The sequence below is a fragment of the Rosa chinensis genome, chromosome 6 (assembly GCF_002994745.2).
Source record: "Rosa chinensis cultivar Old Blush chromosome 6, RchiOBHm-V2, whole genome shotgun sequence".
NCBI classification, from domain to species: domain Eukaryota; kingdom Viridiplantae; phylum Streptophyta; class Magnoliopsida; order Rosales; family Rosaceae; genus Rosa; species Rosa chinensis.
In genome coordinates, this window is record NC_037093.1 from 54,716,798 (window position 1) to 54,735,007 (window position 18,210).

An 18,210-nucleotide genomic window follows, 5' to 3' on the forward strand; every position below is an offset into this window, starting at 1 on the left:
TGTTATGAAATGTTTGCCAAACACATTTCTTTTCAAAAGAAGAATCGATATCGTACGTACTTGCACTTGCACTTGACATGAATGAGCAGTGATAGTTCTCCAAAACCCTATAACGTATAACCAATATCTCCCGGTCAAGAATGATATCATACAAGCCATACAGCTACAAGCCTCCTGGTGCCTGCAAGCTAGCTCAACGCATTCAAAACTAGCCCCCATAAAGAAGTTTGTCCTAACTCCTAAAAATATGAAGACCTTATCGGTCAACACTTCATATATAAGTTGAGTTTAACAATACTAAACTGACGGTCAACGGAATACCCCAAATGCACTTGACAGTACTCCTGAATTACTTTTGCAAGTTTAAAATTTTGACGGACACATTTTTGCCAACAGAAAAATCCTGCTAGCACTTTACATGGATAAGCAGCTATATTTCAAAACCTCTATAAGCTATTACCAATCTACTTGTCAAGAATGATATAATACAAGACATACAACTACAAGTCAGTCGCCTTATGATGCTTGAAAGCTCAAGGCATTCAAAACTCGCATTCAACAACTAGTTCAGCTGCTGCACCCATGGCCCCTACTCCACCAAGTCCCAGTAGTGCCAGGGCCAACTCTTCCTCATTCCAAAGTCTAAGTCCCTTGCTCAGCGTCTTCAAGACTTCAACATCAACTTCCAGCACCCATTTCTGAGTGCAAGCCACCATCAGACTAACAAACCCCGATACATATGCTCGCCACATGGCCCAGTCACAACCAAGCGAAATTTTCCCATCTAGTGCACTTGCAAGAAATTCCAAATGCGCCCCTAGAACCTTTGGTCTCCGTTTTGATGCTGGTGATGCTGAGTCTACACCCCAGGCAAATGTCCCACAAAGCACTGCAAAGTATGCAACAGTGTAACCCCCCAGCATAGCAACCATACCTCCAGATTCTCTGCCTTCCTGATCCAAACCATGGCCCGATATAAACCATGAAGGTAGAGTTTCTTTGATCAATGACTGAACTAAACTTGACCCACCTGATATCCAAACTAAAGTAGCCCCAAGTGAAGCTGCAAGCCTGACACGAGCCATTGCTGCAGTAAGAGAAACCTGTCCATATCTCATCCCATACTTGGTCTTCTTCAATTTCTCCACTCTCTCTCTGGGTAACCCACTACTTGCAATATCTCTAACGGAAAGCATTAGAATAGAGAGAATCTCTTCAGTCATGAACATTACATCTCTGACAGACCGATGCACACGCAAGTAAAGAATTCCAGGGGCAACTGGAGTGATCCCACCAGAGAAATGGGAACCAAAGCCATGGCCAAGGAGGGCACCCACACCACCATTGCTGTAAACGTGAGAGGAGCTTAGCCCAAGAGTTGATGTAAAGCAGCTCTTAAGAAGCTGGACTACAGCATCACTATTGTGGTGGAAGACGGTTTGAGAAGCAGAAAACACAAGGTAGTCACTCCAGCGCTTTGCCTTCTGGGCCCATAATGAGGCTAGGATGGGCATGCATGGCCAAGGGCAACCAGCAGCCAGAGAATTCAAGGCTGGACCGATCAGGGTGAGGGCACGTTCAGAAGCTTTATCAAGTTTATAGGTTATTGTGAGACTGATGAGAGCAGCAAAGGGTAAAGGAAGCGTAGCTGGAGCGCTCCCACCTGCAATCAAAAAATTGAAGGCCAAGAAGTGTTAAAGATGACTATCAGAAGTTTGCTATTATATTGAAAGCTAAAATTTCACTTGTCAAATTTAATGGTCATAATAATCTCAACTGAACAGTCACTTTCCATCATCAGTAGAACAGACATATTATGTGAAGACCATTCAATTTTCAACAGTAACAGAAATAAGGAATCTGGTAAACGTTCATCCACAAAGTTCTTTTCTTTTCTTTTTTTTTTTCTTTTTTTTTTTTGCGTTTTAACAAGGCTAGAAGATAGAGGCACATACCTACTGCAAGGCTAGGCACATCAACACCGGTGGCAGCTAGAATTTTCTTTATCTGCTGCTCAACAATGGATAAATTTGCGGCAGGGCTTGGCCAATCAGTTCCATTCATAAACGCTGGCTTCCATATTCCCCGTGTTACTTCAGCTGAAAAATAGCTTACCATGGTTGCCAAAGTTGCTGGCAGATAATCAGCAAGATCTTTCAGTCCTGAAATAAAGCAAGCGAGAATATTAACAACTAATTACTCATTGTCTACATGTTCAAATGAGTAATAAGAAGGCTAAAGTCAGTTTGGTCGTGTTCAGATTTCCAAATATCAGAATAGCGACCACTATAACTCTTTCATCATTCAATATTTAATAGGGGATTTTTTCTTTTCTTTTTAACATAAGATATTCCATTGCACAATTAAAGTGCCTGAACAGTAGTATGTGCAGAAAAACAAGGCACACAAAGGCACTGGTAATTAAGTACACAATATGCTACTCACTCAACATGACCATTTCAGACATTTATACTTCCTAAACTGAATGGCAGACTAAGCCTTTACAGCATACAATGGAGAGAGTGTCTAAAATATGACCGGTATTTAGATAACAAGGCATGTGTTTAACAGAATACACACACATGTAAGGCCCTTCTAGTGAGGGATCTCTTTTGTTGGCCATTTTAAGGGATTGATTATTTGACCAACTTTTCAATTACTTATCAACATCTCCACCGTTCGGTTGTTAGGTCTATATGAGTACATCAATTCTGCAAATTTTCAGCCAAATGGATAATAGTTAAGGCATTCAAAACTGTGATTTACAACTATAAATATGAACAGTTCAAGTTTGACAGATTTGGTTCGTCCATTGATTTAATCTAGGTCGATACCTTAACGATCACCAATTTGGCTGAAAATTTGCAAAAGTGATATATTCATGGAGTCCTAAGTGATTAGTCGAGATGCCGTTATGTGATTGAAAAGTGGTCCCACAAAGAATCCCTTACAATGATCAAGAAAAGGAATCCCTTAGTGGAACTACATCACGAGGGGAAAGACAACAAAATAGCACATGGTATTTTGGCTCAATGCCCTAATCTTACTCAATGTGCATTGAGCTTAAAGTTGCTCAACTTTCATATGGAAAACTCATGATATAACTTTTTTTCATATACCTAAATCTTTTTTTCTTTCCTTTTTTCTTTTTCTTTTCTTTCTTTTCCTTTTGTGGTTGGAATACCTCAATATGTTGAAGCATGCTCAACATAACTGCTTGATTTTATATTAGTAAAGAGAATCAGCAAACCTGTAGCCAGTTCACGGGGAGAAAGTCTTCCATGGGCACACGCAGTAAGAGCAGCATCAAGCACAAATGGAGTTGCTTCAAGGATGTCCCATGCTGGCACTTTCAGTTTGATAGAGGACTCATCAGTTCCTGATGCAGAAGAATTACTGCTACCTGAAGTTGCAGGAGTCACAGGGTGACTGCTTCTGTTTATTTTTCTGAACATCATGGTAAGGAGGGCATCAACAATCTGATGAACAGGAGTCCCAGGTACAAGCCCAGAGAGGGTGGAACAAATACATTTTTGATGCTGCTGGTACCAGAGTTTCAATTTTGGAAAGGAATCCATAATAATGGGATCTGAAGAAAAGGTTATAAATTTTGAAACTCTTCTGCTTTTAATTCGATCCATTGGTGAATTACCAAAGGATGCTAATCGAGCGTTTCGAAGCACCAAGAGGTACTCTGGACCAACTTGGGAACCCACAGTTGGCAAGTCCCCCATCATGTGTTCAAGGGGTGGGTGATCGAATCTCCATAACCTCAATAGAAGTGTAAAAGCATTGGAGAAAACTGCATGACATGAGAGTTCTTCCCCTGTTGTAGGAGTCCATGAAGGACTGGGAACACTCGATCCAAACACTTCACAGATGGGCATTAGTGCAGCTGCAAGTAGTGGAACCTAGAAGTGGATAGAAAAATGCAAATAATATCAGTTCTAGGGAAATATACAGGCCATGGAAATTTCATTTTGGTATACAGAAAACCTTGTGCTATCTTCACTTTATAAATAAGGGCCCTGAACTGCTTTTTCTAGAATTCTCTTAACTGTGTTGCATGCAGAAGACAAGTGCCAAAATCACGCATGTTTATAAATGTTAGTTGATTGAAAATGCAGAACAATTTAGAAAGTTGATAAAGATGTAGTTTATTTTAATTTATATGAAATTAGACAATAGGCCTAACAAGTTTTCTAGGAGACATTAGGAAAATAATGTCCTATAATTAGTATAAATGCCTATCTAGAAACTACTAGTTGCAGATTTGGAGAATACAGTAATTGAAAAAGTTCTTCAGGTCTTTTTCTTGTCCAGAATATGGGAGATGTCATATGAAGGATAGCATCTTCCAAATTGTAGCACCCCTATGATTCATCTTGATGCAATATTTATATAGAGATACAAGGTGGTATATGTTCTTATTGAAACTTACCAATCCAAGTAAGGAGAAAATCTGAACAGTATCTATAGATGATACCCCAACCAGAAGAACATTAAAGAATGAAGCATAGCTGATCAAATGGCTATCACTCCCTGAGTAATCTGAAGGAACCGGAGGGGATAGCAGCTTTATAATGAAAAGGCAGGTGTGCTCCTGTAAAATAACTAAATAAAATGAGCATGTACTGCAGGCAAGCAGAGGAAGGGAGGAGGGAGAGAGATTTCGGACCTGTATATTCCAACCACGAACTAGAGAAGCCCCACAAAGAATGGTAGCAGCAGATATCTTCTCTTCATCCGAACCACTGACTGCAATCTCATATATTTTCTCGATCTCTGCTAAGCTTCCATCAAACCCATGAGCTTAAATTCAGTTGCCATACCACTGGGTAAATTTACAAAAAAGAGCATCTGATATACCTGGCTTCAGGAAAAAGAAGGGTGTAACTGAAGACCAGGTCATCGTGTCAAGAAAAGTTTATGGATACTAAAGTGTCATTGTTTCTACGGGGATACTTTTATCAGCTGACAGGAGTGTAAACTTAGAAATTATTCATCCTTTAATTGAATTTGGCTTAGACGTCTTCTTTATACCGTGTGAGTTTCTCACTACCAGTTTCTGTCACTCAACCTTAATCCCTTGTTAAGGCCTAGCAAAGACAGTGGAACATGGCAGAAACGGAGTTCTTGACAGTAGTATATAGGGGAGGGGACAAATAGAGAATTACTTATACCAAATAAGTATCTGCTGGGCATCCATCTAAGTCAATTTAACATACCATAGCAATGTCTTGAGCTTCCAGTTTAGTTTTTCATTCTACCATATCTTCCACTAGGATGCTAATTTCAAGATCGAGTGGCTTGGTTTTTGCATTCTACCATATCTTCAACTAGGATACGCCAAACAACAGCACTCCCCTTTTTGGAATTGAAAAAGGGGAAGAGAAGGAAGAAAGAGGAGGAGGAGCGGGGGAAAAAAAAAAAAAAAAAAAAAGCAAAGGGAAAAAAAACAAAAAAAAAGATAAACATATTGTAGTGACACGTGTAGCAGCATACCTAGAAGCTGGAGTTGTAACCAAAGCATTAACCATTGGTGGAGTTAGAGGAGACCCTTTCATTAATGAAGACCAAGCAGGCACTTGGCCAGACACATTACGCATTACTTGGTTGCTGCTGCGCACATAACCTGGCCAGAAATATGCTGATGTGTCTAGTAGGTTCCGAGCAATACAAGCCTCAACAATTAGATGACGCAGATTTCCCACTGCAAGTACAAATTATTCAAAAAGCTTGAGGATAGATTAAGCTATCTTCTAACTTCCAAATCTAAATAGCCTATATAAAACAAATTGCAAAGCTGGAAGGAAATTTAATGACTTACTACAATTTATTGGCATGTCATTCACACCAATAGATTCATAGTATCCATTACTGACTAGATGGCCTGATCTAAACATCATCGCCTTGGCCACAGCTTGATTGACCACCGAACAAACAGACTGAGGTGTCGTTAATAAGGCCTCATGATCACCCAATAGCTGTAAGCAGGTAATTAAATCCCTGCGACGCTTTCCCAGAGCCAGTTTTTCCTTCCCTTGGTTAGTAGGGTCCCGCTCAGTTTCCTTCAACAGTTCAGCTTCCTCTTCTTCAACAATATTTGTAACAGCAAGTGTTGTTATAGACAGTAGCATGCATAAGCAGGTATCAAGGCGAGGAACAGGTCCTTCCTTGGGATCCCTTTCCTATAAGACCAAATAAGAACAGAGAAATGTTAATAACTGATCAATATGTATCAATTCAACAGAACACACCATGAGAAAGACTTGAGAATAAAGCTGCTAAGATCTAAATGTATGCAATTCCTACATTTCATTACGCTGGTTGTCAAGTCAAATTATAGTCATTCCTACATATTAGACACAGGATATGTCTCATCAATGTTTCAAAATGTTGTCGTTGGCCAAAAGCAAAACTAAATGATATTCCTGGAGAGACAATAGCTCAAATTAAAAGCTTTTAAATTTCAAGGGACAAACTTGCAAGCACAGAGGACCCAAGTTCTTGGATGTCACAGCTTGCCTTGTTTAAGTAAACAAGTTTTTGATCTCAGCTTTAGTTCAAATTGAGCTTTACTTGACATGCTCAAATGTCGTACCAAATCTGACCAGCCTATTCTAACCAGAATACTATTCTTTGATACATCATATATACATATAATTCAACATCTAAATATATATATATATATATATATATATATGTATGGGACTTGGGAGTGGTGGTAGGGATGATCAAGCAATCACTGACACTTGAAGAACAGAAGAAGCACATTTAAGTTCCAGAATTTATCCAACTAGAAATGCCTCTCGGTATGTGTGTAAATTAAAGTACATACGCGCACGCGCGCATATGCTTTATGTATAAACCAGAATTAGTAATTCCATTATCAATTCTTGGGAATTCCCAGCACACAAGAAAACTTCGTTAAACTAAGAAATTTCTAGCATTAATTGGAATCAATTCTTACCCTTTGAATAAGACGCAGAGCTGCAATCCATACCCCTAAAAATGCATTGTGCCATGTAGTCCCATTAATTGCCTGTAGAGCCTTTAGTAAACCTGCAATATTAACTCAGATAAGTATCACTGCCTAGGAGAACTGGATTCTTACCAACTCCAGGTACAGATAACAAAATGATAAAAATTACAAAATTGATCCGCACCAGTAAGAGTTTCAATGGCACTAGTTCCCGCTACTTCTGATCCATCCATAGCATCTTCAAGAAAGAGGTCAATAGGAAGCCAAAAGGCAGACGAACTAGCTCCATGTGATTGACAAGCAGAAGACATCAGGGATCCAAAAGACAATACGGCATGAAATTCTTGCCTTGAAATTGTTTTGCCTTCCCGATTCAGAAGTCGACGTGAATCAGATGACAGCTGCAGAAGGGACTCTGGAGTTATATGTTTCAAAGTCCTCAAAACTGATGAGTGTGCCCCGAGCACTTGCAGCTGCTGAACGAAACCTCCCCAATGTGATGGCCTAAAAGAAGGGCAAATAATTTGGTATCTTAATTTAATTATGCTTTTGACACTCTAATATGAGCTTTAAAACTAGTCAAACTGCGTCAGACCATTGTTAAGTGAAACTGCTGTTTTCCACTTCTCCATCACAACACAACTAACATTAAGATGCACAGAATCCTTGAAAGCAAAAGGTAAATGCATAACAAAAAACTAGGTCCTTACATATTCCGACGTGCCAAGTACAAAATCCTTGAAGTTACTTTGTTTTGAAGAAACTCTACAATTATCTCAATAGCCATTGCAGTATTTGCTTTCTTCAGGCCTTCATTTTGCTCACTTCTCTTTTCATTAAAACTATCAGGACCATCTATTTCCATATCTTGTGGTCTAGTAGGCCATCTGGAGCTCTTGTCTGGAGTAAGTTCGAGCAAATGTTCATCATCTAATGATGCCTCAAGTAACTGCCATATGATTGAAAAGACAAACTCAACAAGAAGAACTCCAGGTTCACACACTGGAAGACCATATTGTTGGGAAAGTTGCAGAACATCATCAATGGATCTCATGATTCTGTAATTGCATCAATATATGTGTTAATAATTGTTGATTGAGCATAAAGCAGAAAATTATCAGAGCACATCAAATGGAAGAATCACTAAATAGACATTTCAAAATGGTATTTGAAGACTTTGATTGGTCTACTACAGATACTACATTAGGACTCTCTTTAAGATTCGGTGTTTTTCTCAATGAAGCCACCACCTGGAGGGAAAAGGAAAGGCTTTAAAGAAAAATTGTTGGTGTTAATGATTGTTGATCAACACAGAGCTTTTCTTTTATAGAGGTATGGGGAGAAACCTGAATACCCATGTGCACAGACTACTGAAAGACTTTATTTGGAAATTGCATTCTTTAAATCCAATCAACTTCCAAGAAACCAAACAAATTAAATAATGTTCATTCTCATTTTTTACTGGCAGGGGTGGAAACACCTAAAAGTAGATACAAACTTAAAGTTGTCATGAAAATATTGAACCAACAGACTACATATCATAATGAAAAGGCACTACATATCATAATGAAAAGGCACAAGGTTAAGGTAACTTTCTAGGGGAAAGTGGGCAATGATAAGTGCACTGTTGCAAGACAAGAACATAAATGAAACTTACTTCTGAAAATTTGGTCCATTCAATTGAGAAGCAAATGAAAGCGTATGCCTCTTAAGAAGTTCCATATAAAGCCTATATGCTGCAGGGTGAATGTGTCGATTTGGAACAACCCTGTATTATACATAGAAAAACTGAAGGTCAATTTATCAGTAAAAGTAAGCACTTGCAGTCTGATAACTGATGATGCAACAGCCACATTGCAGATAACAGAAAGGAAGGTGACAATTGAAAGTCTAAGATAGACTATGCTAATGCACAATGCAGATGTTAAAAGGCAAAATACTTGAGGGTTCACGTCCAACATACAATATAAGGCATCGTTTTCACGAAGCGAATAGGTTCTTCTTCTTCTTTTTTTTCACCAAGCACCACCTTAGTAACTTTGAGCCATAAGACCTTAAATGATACGGTCACTATATTCTGGGCCCATTTCTATCGTCTGCTTTTTACAGCCCTTTCCATTTCCATCTGGTAGTTATCTATATGTCCTTTACGGTACTGACAATCTCCTAGCTGTATAAACAGATCGCTATGCCAGATTTTAGGTGGCTGATGACCGAGTGAAAGTAGTCAATTTTCAATCCCTCCTTTCTGCTTGTAGCTCTCTTTCTTTATATTTTTCTCTAGTAAGGTGTATTACTAAGTGCCAAAACAATTTTTTAGTCAATACAGACCCTTAACATCGCTCAAACCCATTATCTAACACCCGATGAATCATAGTTTCTATGCCACAGTACTCTTTCCAACATTCCAAGTAACTCCCGCATTTCACACAGACCTATCCTCGAAATATACCATGAAGCTTGCCTGATTACTTAGCATCATTTCTTTCTAAATGTACTTACTCTATACCAATAACTTAAATTTCACCATTTAATCCTACAGTAGGATACCGGTAACTAGATTGTTCTATCTACTATAGTACCTCTCAAGCTCATAAGCAATCATAAACAATCAAATGCCCTAATAACAGAATCTCAATCCCTCGTGTACAAATTAACATCCAGTGAAGAAACCAGGAAACTCATACTAGTATAAAAAATTGATAACCAGACAGAAAGAAAAGGCAATGGAAGCATGGGAGTACTTGGTAGAGAGGAGAGCGAGGACGAGCATGGGAGGGACGATCTTGACGGTCAAAGCCTTCTCGAGGAACTTCCACGTGATCGGCACGTGGTTGCCCCAGCAGATGTGGGAGACGAGGAGGTGGGCGAGCTCGACGGACGGCAAGGGCACGGCGGCGGAATTGAGGCTGGAGCTGAGCTGGAGGGCCCAGAGGAGCGGGTCGCTGTTCTTGTCCTGAGCTGACTTGGTGAGTTGGAGGACCGAGTCCCATAGGTGACTCGACGGTTGATGTACGGGCACCACCGCCATCGGAATCACTTTAGAGGATGAAGAATTAGGGTTCAGTTCATTACAAGGAGGAGGGAAGGAGAGAATCTGAAGCTTTGCTTTGTTTTCGCTTTCGCTTCTGTGTGATTGCTTTGACTGAAGAGAGAAGAAAGCAGACGACGCACAAATAGGCACCTCAATTAGTTTCTTTCCGTTGACTGCACCGGTAAAAATATTTCGTGTGTCTTTGACTCTTTTCATTTCTTAAAATTGAAGAAAAAAAAAATTATCTGTATGGTCTTAAGTAGGGCTGACACGTGGTGGGGCAGTGCGGCGTTCCAATCACTACCTAATAGGGGGAGTATTTTGGATATTTTGCTTTGCAAATTGAGGACAGTTTTGGATCAAGAAATTTTTTTTTTTTGAGTTTTGATTCGTGGGCCGCACTGCCCTACCACGTGGCAGCCCCTACCTAAGACTTTCACTTCTATTTACGGTGTTCATCTAGTCATTGAGTTTTTTTTGTCTGAATCTAGTCATTGAGAATTTTATCATGTATCAAAAATTATATATATATATATATATATATATTTTAACAAAAGAGCTCAGCCAATTCATTAAGTTCAACAAGCAATACAAAAACGAAACAATCCTATAAAATCGACAGAAAGAGACGTTCTCTTCTCTCTCTAGCTTACGCGAGGGAGAGTTAGGGTCTTTGCCTCGTTGGAGTGGGGCGATTGTGTCCTTGGTGACGGCGAACTGCAGTATCCGTATGTCCTGGTTCCCTCCTTTCTTAGTCAAGGGGTGGGATCTTCTCTCTCATTTTCTATGCAAGATGGAGGAAGTGATCGGGGTCTTTGGTTAGAAATTGGCTCTCACAGAAACGGAGGTGGTCCTCCCTTAGAAGCGGCTGAAACAACAGCCAAAGAAATTCTTTCTTGTCGGTGAATTGCTCACAGACAAACAATGCCGGATGGATTCTTTAATTAGTACTCTGCGTGGCTTATGGATCCCATATGCTAATCCATCTGACCAGTCCAGATTGGTAGTCTGTCCGATCGAAGGGAGTTCTCGATTGTTATTCTCTTTTGCATATGCATCTGATCTGAAGTGGGTCGTAACGAGGGCGCCATGGTCGTTTGAGTGGGCCTGAGGGATGTCTGGTTCCCTCCAGAGGATTGCGACAAGGCGACTCCATCTCTCCATATCGGTTTTTACTATGCGCTGAAGCTTTGTCACGGTTGATTCTTAGGGCAGAAGAAAGAGGCGCTATCCACGGTATCAAAATATGCACAGGTGCTCCCTCTATTTCTCATCTTTTTTTTGCCGACAACTCTTTTATCTTTGTTAAGGCTGAAGTAGATGAATGTATAGTGTTGAAAGAGTTACTTGAGCAGTATGAGAAAGCTTCTGGGCAGCGTATTAATTATGACAAGAGCAGTGTCTCATTTAGTAAGAATGTCAAAATAGTGAAGCAGGATGATCTTGCTGCAGTTCTTGGGGTCCTTCGAGTTGATAAACATGAAAAATACTTGGGATTGCCTACGGAAATAGGATACTCTAAGACTGAAGCATTCAGTTTCCTAACCGAAAAGGTGAGGAAGCGCACCCAGGGATGGAGAGAAAAGACATTAAGTGCAGTTGGTAAGGAGATCATGATAAAAGCTATAGCCCAGTCTATACCAACTTATGTCATGAGCTGCTTTGAACTTCCGAAGCACTTATGTTCGGAGATGCATAGCCTAATGGCCAAGTTTTGGTGGGGAGACAAGTTCAATGAGAAGAAAATACACTGGATTGCGTGGGAGAGATTATGTGTTCCCAAAGTGGAGGGCGGACTTGGATTCTGGCATATAGGGCACTTCAATCAAGCGTTACTTGCAAAACAAGGGTGGCGGATCCTTCAAAATCCTCATTCTCTGATTGCACGGATGTATAAGGCAAAGTATTTCCCAAATAGCAGTTTCTTGGAAGCAAAGGCTGTGGGCGGCTCTTCTTATGCATGGAAGAGTATACTGCATGGACGTGAGTTGTTGCGGAAGGGGCTCCGATTACAGGTCGGGAATGGTAGCCAGATTGCTGTTTGGAATGACCTATGGTTGCCTTTACCACATACCTTTAGGCCTATTTCTAGGCCAATGGAGGGGTTGGAGGAACTTATGGTTGAGGATCTGATTGACCCTGATAAGCATGAATGGCAAATGACCTTGTTGGAAGAGCTCTTTGTACCAATGGAGGTGGAGATAATAGCTCGTATCCCTCTAAGTGTGAGTGAGGCAGAGGACAGATGGGTGTGGCATTATGACAAAAAAGGTCTATACTCTGTTAAAAATGGCTATCATGTAGCACAGACTTTGGATGGAGTTACAGATCGCGCATCATGCTCAAGTCGTCCAGTTGGGTCAAATGATAAATATTGGAGGTGGATTTGGCATGCACATATACCCCCTAAAGTGCGCATGTTTGCATGGAGATTATTGAAGGGCATTATCCCTACAAAACAAGCTCTGAGTAAGAGAGTTGGAATCCCAAACTTGGGATGTGTCTTTTGTCATGGTACAGAGGAGCATGGTTTGCACATCTTCAGGGATTGTAGTATTATTAATTGCTTTTGGGCTTTTAGAGCATTGGGATTAAAGGCCACTAAAGTCAGAGCCACTAGCTTGGAAGAATGGATTAAAAATGTGGTTGATGAGCTCACTGAGCATGAATGTAATTTATTTTTTATGTATCTGTGGGTGGTTTGGACATAACGTAATAACTTGGTGTGGAAGAACAGTTTTTTTAATGCACATAATGTAGCTCAGTGGGGGTTGCAATTCTTTGAAGATTATCAGAAGGTTAATCCGCCAGGCAAGACTAAGGTAAGAAGACCACAAGCAAAGTGGAAACACCCACCATCTGGGAGACTAAAAGTTAATGTCGATGGCAGCTATAGACCGGGTTTTGGTGACGGTGGTGTTGGTGCTGTGATATGTGATGAGTATGGTACTTGCCTAGCAGCTATGGCGCGTTATTTTCCCCATGTCCTCTCTGCTTTTCACATGGAGGCAGAGGCATGTAGGGCAGGCCTCCTCTTGGCGATTCACCAAGGGTGGGATGGATTCGAACTTGAAAGTGATTGCTCACTGATGGTTGCGGTGTTTTCTCAAAGTGTGGAGGACCGATCTGAGATTGGGCGCATTATCGATGATTGTAAGTCATATTTGGCACCTTTACACTCAATTCAGATTAGTCATGTCTTCCGTGAAGCAAATGGTGTAGCTCACAGGTTAGCTCACCTTGCTAAGTTAAATTATCTTAAAGATGTTTGGTTAGAGGAGGCTCCTGTTATTATTCAGGATGTACTCTATGAGGACTCATGTAACTGTCATCGAGGTCAAGGCCCTATGTCCCCCTCGATGCATGATTCTAATTTTAATATAATAAGTCAGGCGTGAGGATGAGCCTCCCAGCTTGGCTGGGTTCCAAACCCCTTCAAAAAATAAAAAATAAATAAAAAATAAAATCGATAGAAATAAACGTTTCTCAGAGCACCCTAACAACTTATTTTAACCAAGAATAAGAACTCAACATATCCCAAGACACTCACTTTTTAGAAAGTTCGCGTACCATTATTCCAAAACAACCTAGAAACTCTGAAGTTAATAAAGTAAAATGATACTCAGAGCAAATGGTCTTTGCGACTTAAAATAAAATTAAGCAATTTCTAGATGAGAAGATGATGAGTCAACTTCTAGTCCTTATTTAGTCACCAGAGCCTCCATGTGTTTAGCCACAAAGTCATCAATGTTCCCAAGCCTAGCAACCTCATCAACCTTGGTTGCAACTACAAAAGCAATATCGCCAATTTGCTCAACGTGACTCTTTGATTTTTTAGGTTTTTTTGCCTGCAGCTCCTTGTCATGAAGAGCACGAGCAACTTTAAGCTTATTCTTACTCCCATTTGGATGCCGTAGTTTCTTCTTCTTCGGCAACACAATTATCTTACCATTCTTATGTTGTAGTAACAAAGTCACATTTTCATCGACTTGCAGTTTAGACTAGGGAGAGTAAGGTACCTCTTGCCAGAATCATCAAGCTCTGTAATAGCCTTGCGTTTATGTCCAATCAAAGTAGCCTCCGAAGCAGGCATTTCCAACGCCATAACAACCTCCTCCAGTGCTACCGACAGTACCTTCAGAGCACCAGGTAATCTATAGGGTTAGAAGAAATATGGGATACCAAATTCTTAAGAAAACCTATTGTCTTAATGCAGATAAAAAGTGCTCCGAAATAACATGGCCTCCCACTATATATCTTGAAGCCAAAAGACCCATTGCCTCCCTGTGATGTATAGGCTCCCAATACCCCTCTCATGTCATCACCACTTGAGACACTGCCACTACCTGGCACTGAAACCTATCTTCCAATACCAGAAATCCTAGCTGTTCCCCTAGACATGGCCATACCAGAAACCCTAGTCGGTGTTCCTACAAAAAGAGATAGCCCGGCCAAAGTTGTAGTTAGCGGCTTGCTTTGCAGCTCCTTTTCCTTCACCAAAAACTTGTGTTCAAACAAGCCATACTCTCTGCAAAAATCTTTAACTTTCTCATAGACTAGAGTCAACTTAGGCTCGACAGAGGAGAAGAACTCAAATAGCATATAAGTCCAGATCCTGCATCAGATGTCAAATTCCATTCTGATGTGTTGCTCACCTTCTTGGTAGAGCGTCAAGTGGTTGAACCGAATCACACACACAAGAGACAATCCGACCAATGACAAGGCCGCCTTGTTCCTCAGAGCCACTTGCGGGCCTTTGACGACCCCTAGGTCTCCATAATCCTCAATGGAACTACTTCCACTAGTTTGACACTGTCGTACTCCCCCACCACCAACAATGGTATTTCGGTAGAACTATGGTCATCTGTGCAGGATCAGATTGCAATCTGCTTCGCAATAGAATTAAAACAAAAAGAGGTCTCCCACATCTTGAATGGATTGCCCCGACTTGATGTGCCAGATGGTTGGGATGGTACCCTTAAAGCTTGGAAACTTGGCTTTCGGCCCAAGTAAACGACCAAACATATGCCTATGGTTGTCTTGCAACACTTTGCCCCCGCCGGTCTAAGGGGAAACCCAAGCAAAGTAAGAGAGTTTGAAAGCCGCAGTGAGACTAGTTCGCCACTAGAGCTAGGTTAGATTTAGGAGGTTTTGTCAAATAAAATATTCACCGAGAAACCCTAGCAGAGAGAGGGGCTTAAAAATTGTAATCATATTTATCATATATCTAAGAAGGATTGACTGATTAATTCATTGCACAGGTTCTTTTATGGTTGAGCAATTGTTTAAATGGGACAATATCATCGCCATGCAAATAAATATACCTGTAACTCTATAAGGATGTTGTCTCTATCAAATGGTACCAGAGTTGATGGTACTTTAGATTGATATGTACGAGGTGTGATTGTTCATTTGAGATGGAGCAAAAAGTAGTGAATGGTAACTTAAAAGTGGAGTGACTTGTTAGAAAGAAATATCTAGCTTCTTAATCACACCAGAGTTAGGCGAAGTAGAATTAAAGGTGGAGTTGCAAACAGACCAATCGAATGCTTGATTCAAAGGTGTTATGCACTGATTTGCCAACAAGTGAATAATCGTGCTTAGAGACTATGGTCAATTCAAATTATTTGAGGTGAGAGAGAGTATATTATGGTTTGATACTTTGATTCAGAGTGGAGATTGTTAAGATGTTGAATTGTGGATGAAATACGAAACCCTATAGGACTAGAGCCCATCAGATTGGTTCACATTTGGACCGAAATCCAAACAACATCTCAAATAGCTTTGGACACCCAAAACCTTCTATGGATCCCAGATGTATTAAGCACCGAGTCTGATTTGAGCACCTCAAATGAATTGAATAATCAATTTGATGTGGACACACTAACTAAAGTAGGCACTCCACAGCCTGCATCACACGCGATCACCGGCAAAACCTGCCCGACCGCCGTACATTCCGATCGGTGCTTAGAGACTCTCGCCACCATCTCTGTAGAACAAAGCACAAATCTTCTCGCTGCCACATGTTGAGTCACAAATTACTTATGCAATTGTGCTCCATAATTGTGAAGATTCTTCCATGATATTTTACCCTTTTTAATCCATTTCCTTTTATTTGTAGGAAACCTTGCATTACAAATAAAATGACTATATGAGGTTTGAAATGCTGAGATTTGAAGCTAGGGGAAGAAGACAAGGAGATTGGAAGAAAATTGCAAATCAACTTTTCCGGCGATTTTTCCGGTAAACTTTTCCGACAAACATTCCGCCCAGCCGCCACTCATGGAAGGTCCTTTCTCCAGCAAAGGAGGACCATGGTTGTGAGAATCTCCCATCACTTGAATTCAAATATCTCCCTACACCTTGTTCTTTTGTCACCTTGCTAATTTGGGACCATTTAGAGGACAATGGTGTAAGAGCATCTCTTGCACACTTTGGGACCAAAGAGGACACACATAGCTGATCAAAGAGAGGCTAAAGACCAATTCTTCAGCATTCTTGACTCCATTCAATCATCTTCATCCTATCCAAGATCCATTTTATCTCTAGAGAAGACACCACCATTTCCACCACTACAACCTCCATTTTCCTCTACACTACAACCTCCATTTCCTCCACCACTCAACACCACAACTCACCTTAGAGATCCCAAATTTCACTATTCTTACCAATATCAAGAGCTTGGGGTAAGGAGAAGGAGAAGGAGGTGACTGCCACCACATCATGTTTTTGGAAACCCATCTCCACCACCTATTCCGGCATCATCAATAGTCACCCTTTACTCCCTATCTCTTTATGTATTTGATGTTTAATAAAATGTTGAAGCTTGTGTATCTAGCTATGTGTGAGTAGTGAACTAGTTGGGGCTAGGGTTGAAAGCCCTAGCCAAACTTGCTTGGATTGATGCTTTTGTTTATAAATTGATGCAAATTCATGTTGTCATTCTCACATACTAAGTCAATAGTTGAATGCATTACTTAGACCTAATCAATTTGAGTTATGTGTTTGCCATGACATGAAGTTTTTCCTACAAATTGATTACCTTTAGGCAAAAAGGGAGCATGAAAGCACACCATGTGTGCATGTGAGGGTAGTGAGCTAAAATCACCTAGAGATAGGATTAGTTTGCTTACTTGGTTATCTAAACCCTAAGCTTTATGTATTTAGGGGCAAATGATTGAGACCTATCCAGTAATTAAATTTGTCTCTAGGTAGTTAGCTCTAGACTTATCCGGTTAGAGTTAATAAATTGAAAGGGGTTTAAGCCTTGGTTGTCCTATCCGGATGCTAAGAGGGTAGTTGGACAATTAGCTTTGCATCATTCATATTCAATTGCTTTAATGCTTGCAAGGAAAGCAAAAGGTGAAACCCAATGCCCTAACTCCCATCCATTTGATAACAACTTGTTTAGTTTAGCTTAGTTTATATTACTTGCTTTCATTGTTTCAATTTGAATAGAAACCAATCTCAAAATCAAAATCAAATCTCTACACACCATCTTGCACATACTCACCATGAACTTTGGTTCACTTGTGAGCCTTTGTTTGTGATTGTACATTTGCATATTCTTCTAGTTTTTCCTTAAGTTTTCCCTAGCTAGGAAAAGATTTATCAATCATTGTGGGTTCGACATCCTTACTTAATCCCTTATTCTATAACTTGTACCTATTGCACTTGAGGGTGGCTTCAATGCTAACACCACATCTACCAATCGAATAGGAATCGGCCCCCAATTATGGGCACAAGAGATGAATCTAAGCCATGTGTATTCTTCCTGCTTTGCCGCCCTCAGCATCCAGCCAAAGCCAATCACCACCTTCAAACCAAGTATTGCTCTCTAGTCCCAAAGGCACCCATGCCAAGATCACACCAAACTCATACCAAAGGCGCCTTCTCGCCTACAACACACAGAGGTCGTGATCTATTTCGTTGCATCACACTCCAAAGATTGGACAAACCAAAACCGGTCTTCTGAACCCTTGAGTCTGCCCCTATGTGGTCACATCTTCCACCTCAACCTAGCAAATACACCATCCACTAGAAACTCGCCATGACAACTCCGTCTATAGCTAATTATATCTCACACACACGCACACACTATATATTTAATTGAAGAGGCTTTATTAACTAAAACAGATGTGAAAATGTAATAAAATCCTTAGACCTTATATTAATTTTAAATAATTTTTAA

General features: G+C 40.4%; 1 protein-coding gene across 1 annotated transcript; it reads right to left on the reverse strand.

Moving 5' to 3' along the window:
- Nucleotides 1-233: 233 nt before the first annotated feature.
- Nucleotides 234-10,164, reverse strand: LOC112173809 (mediator of RNA polymerase II transcription subunit 33B). Its single transcript, XM_024311491.2, has 12 exons — nucleotides 9,730-10,164; nucleotides 8,643-8,753; nucleotides 7,696-8,043; nucleotides 7,170-7,489; nucleotides 6,974-7,065; nucleotides 5,831-6,191; nucleotides 5,506-5,713; nucleotides 4,679-4,793; nucleotides 4,442-4,603; nucleotides 3,251-3,911; nucleotides 1,956-2,162; nucleotides 234-1,663 (listed from the first exon to the last, which is right to left on the reverse strand). The coding sequence occupies exons 1-12, from the start codon at nucleotides 10,014-10,016 to the stop codon at nucleotides 543-545; spliced, it is 3,993 nt and encodes a 1,330-aa protein (XP_024167259.1). The 5' UTR covers nucleotides 10,017-10,164; the 3' UTR covers nucleotides 234-542.
- Between the last annotated feature and the right edge of the window lie 8,046 nt (nucleotides 10,165-18,210).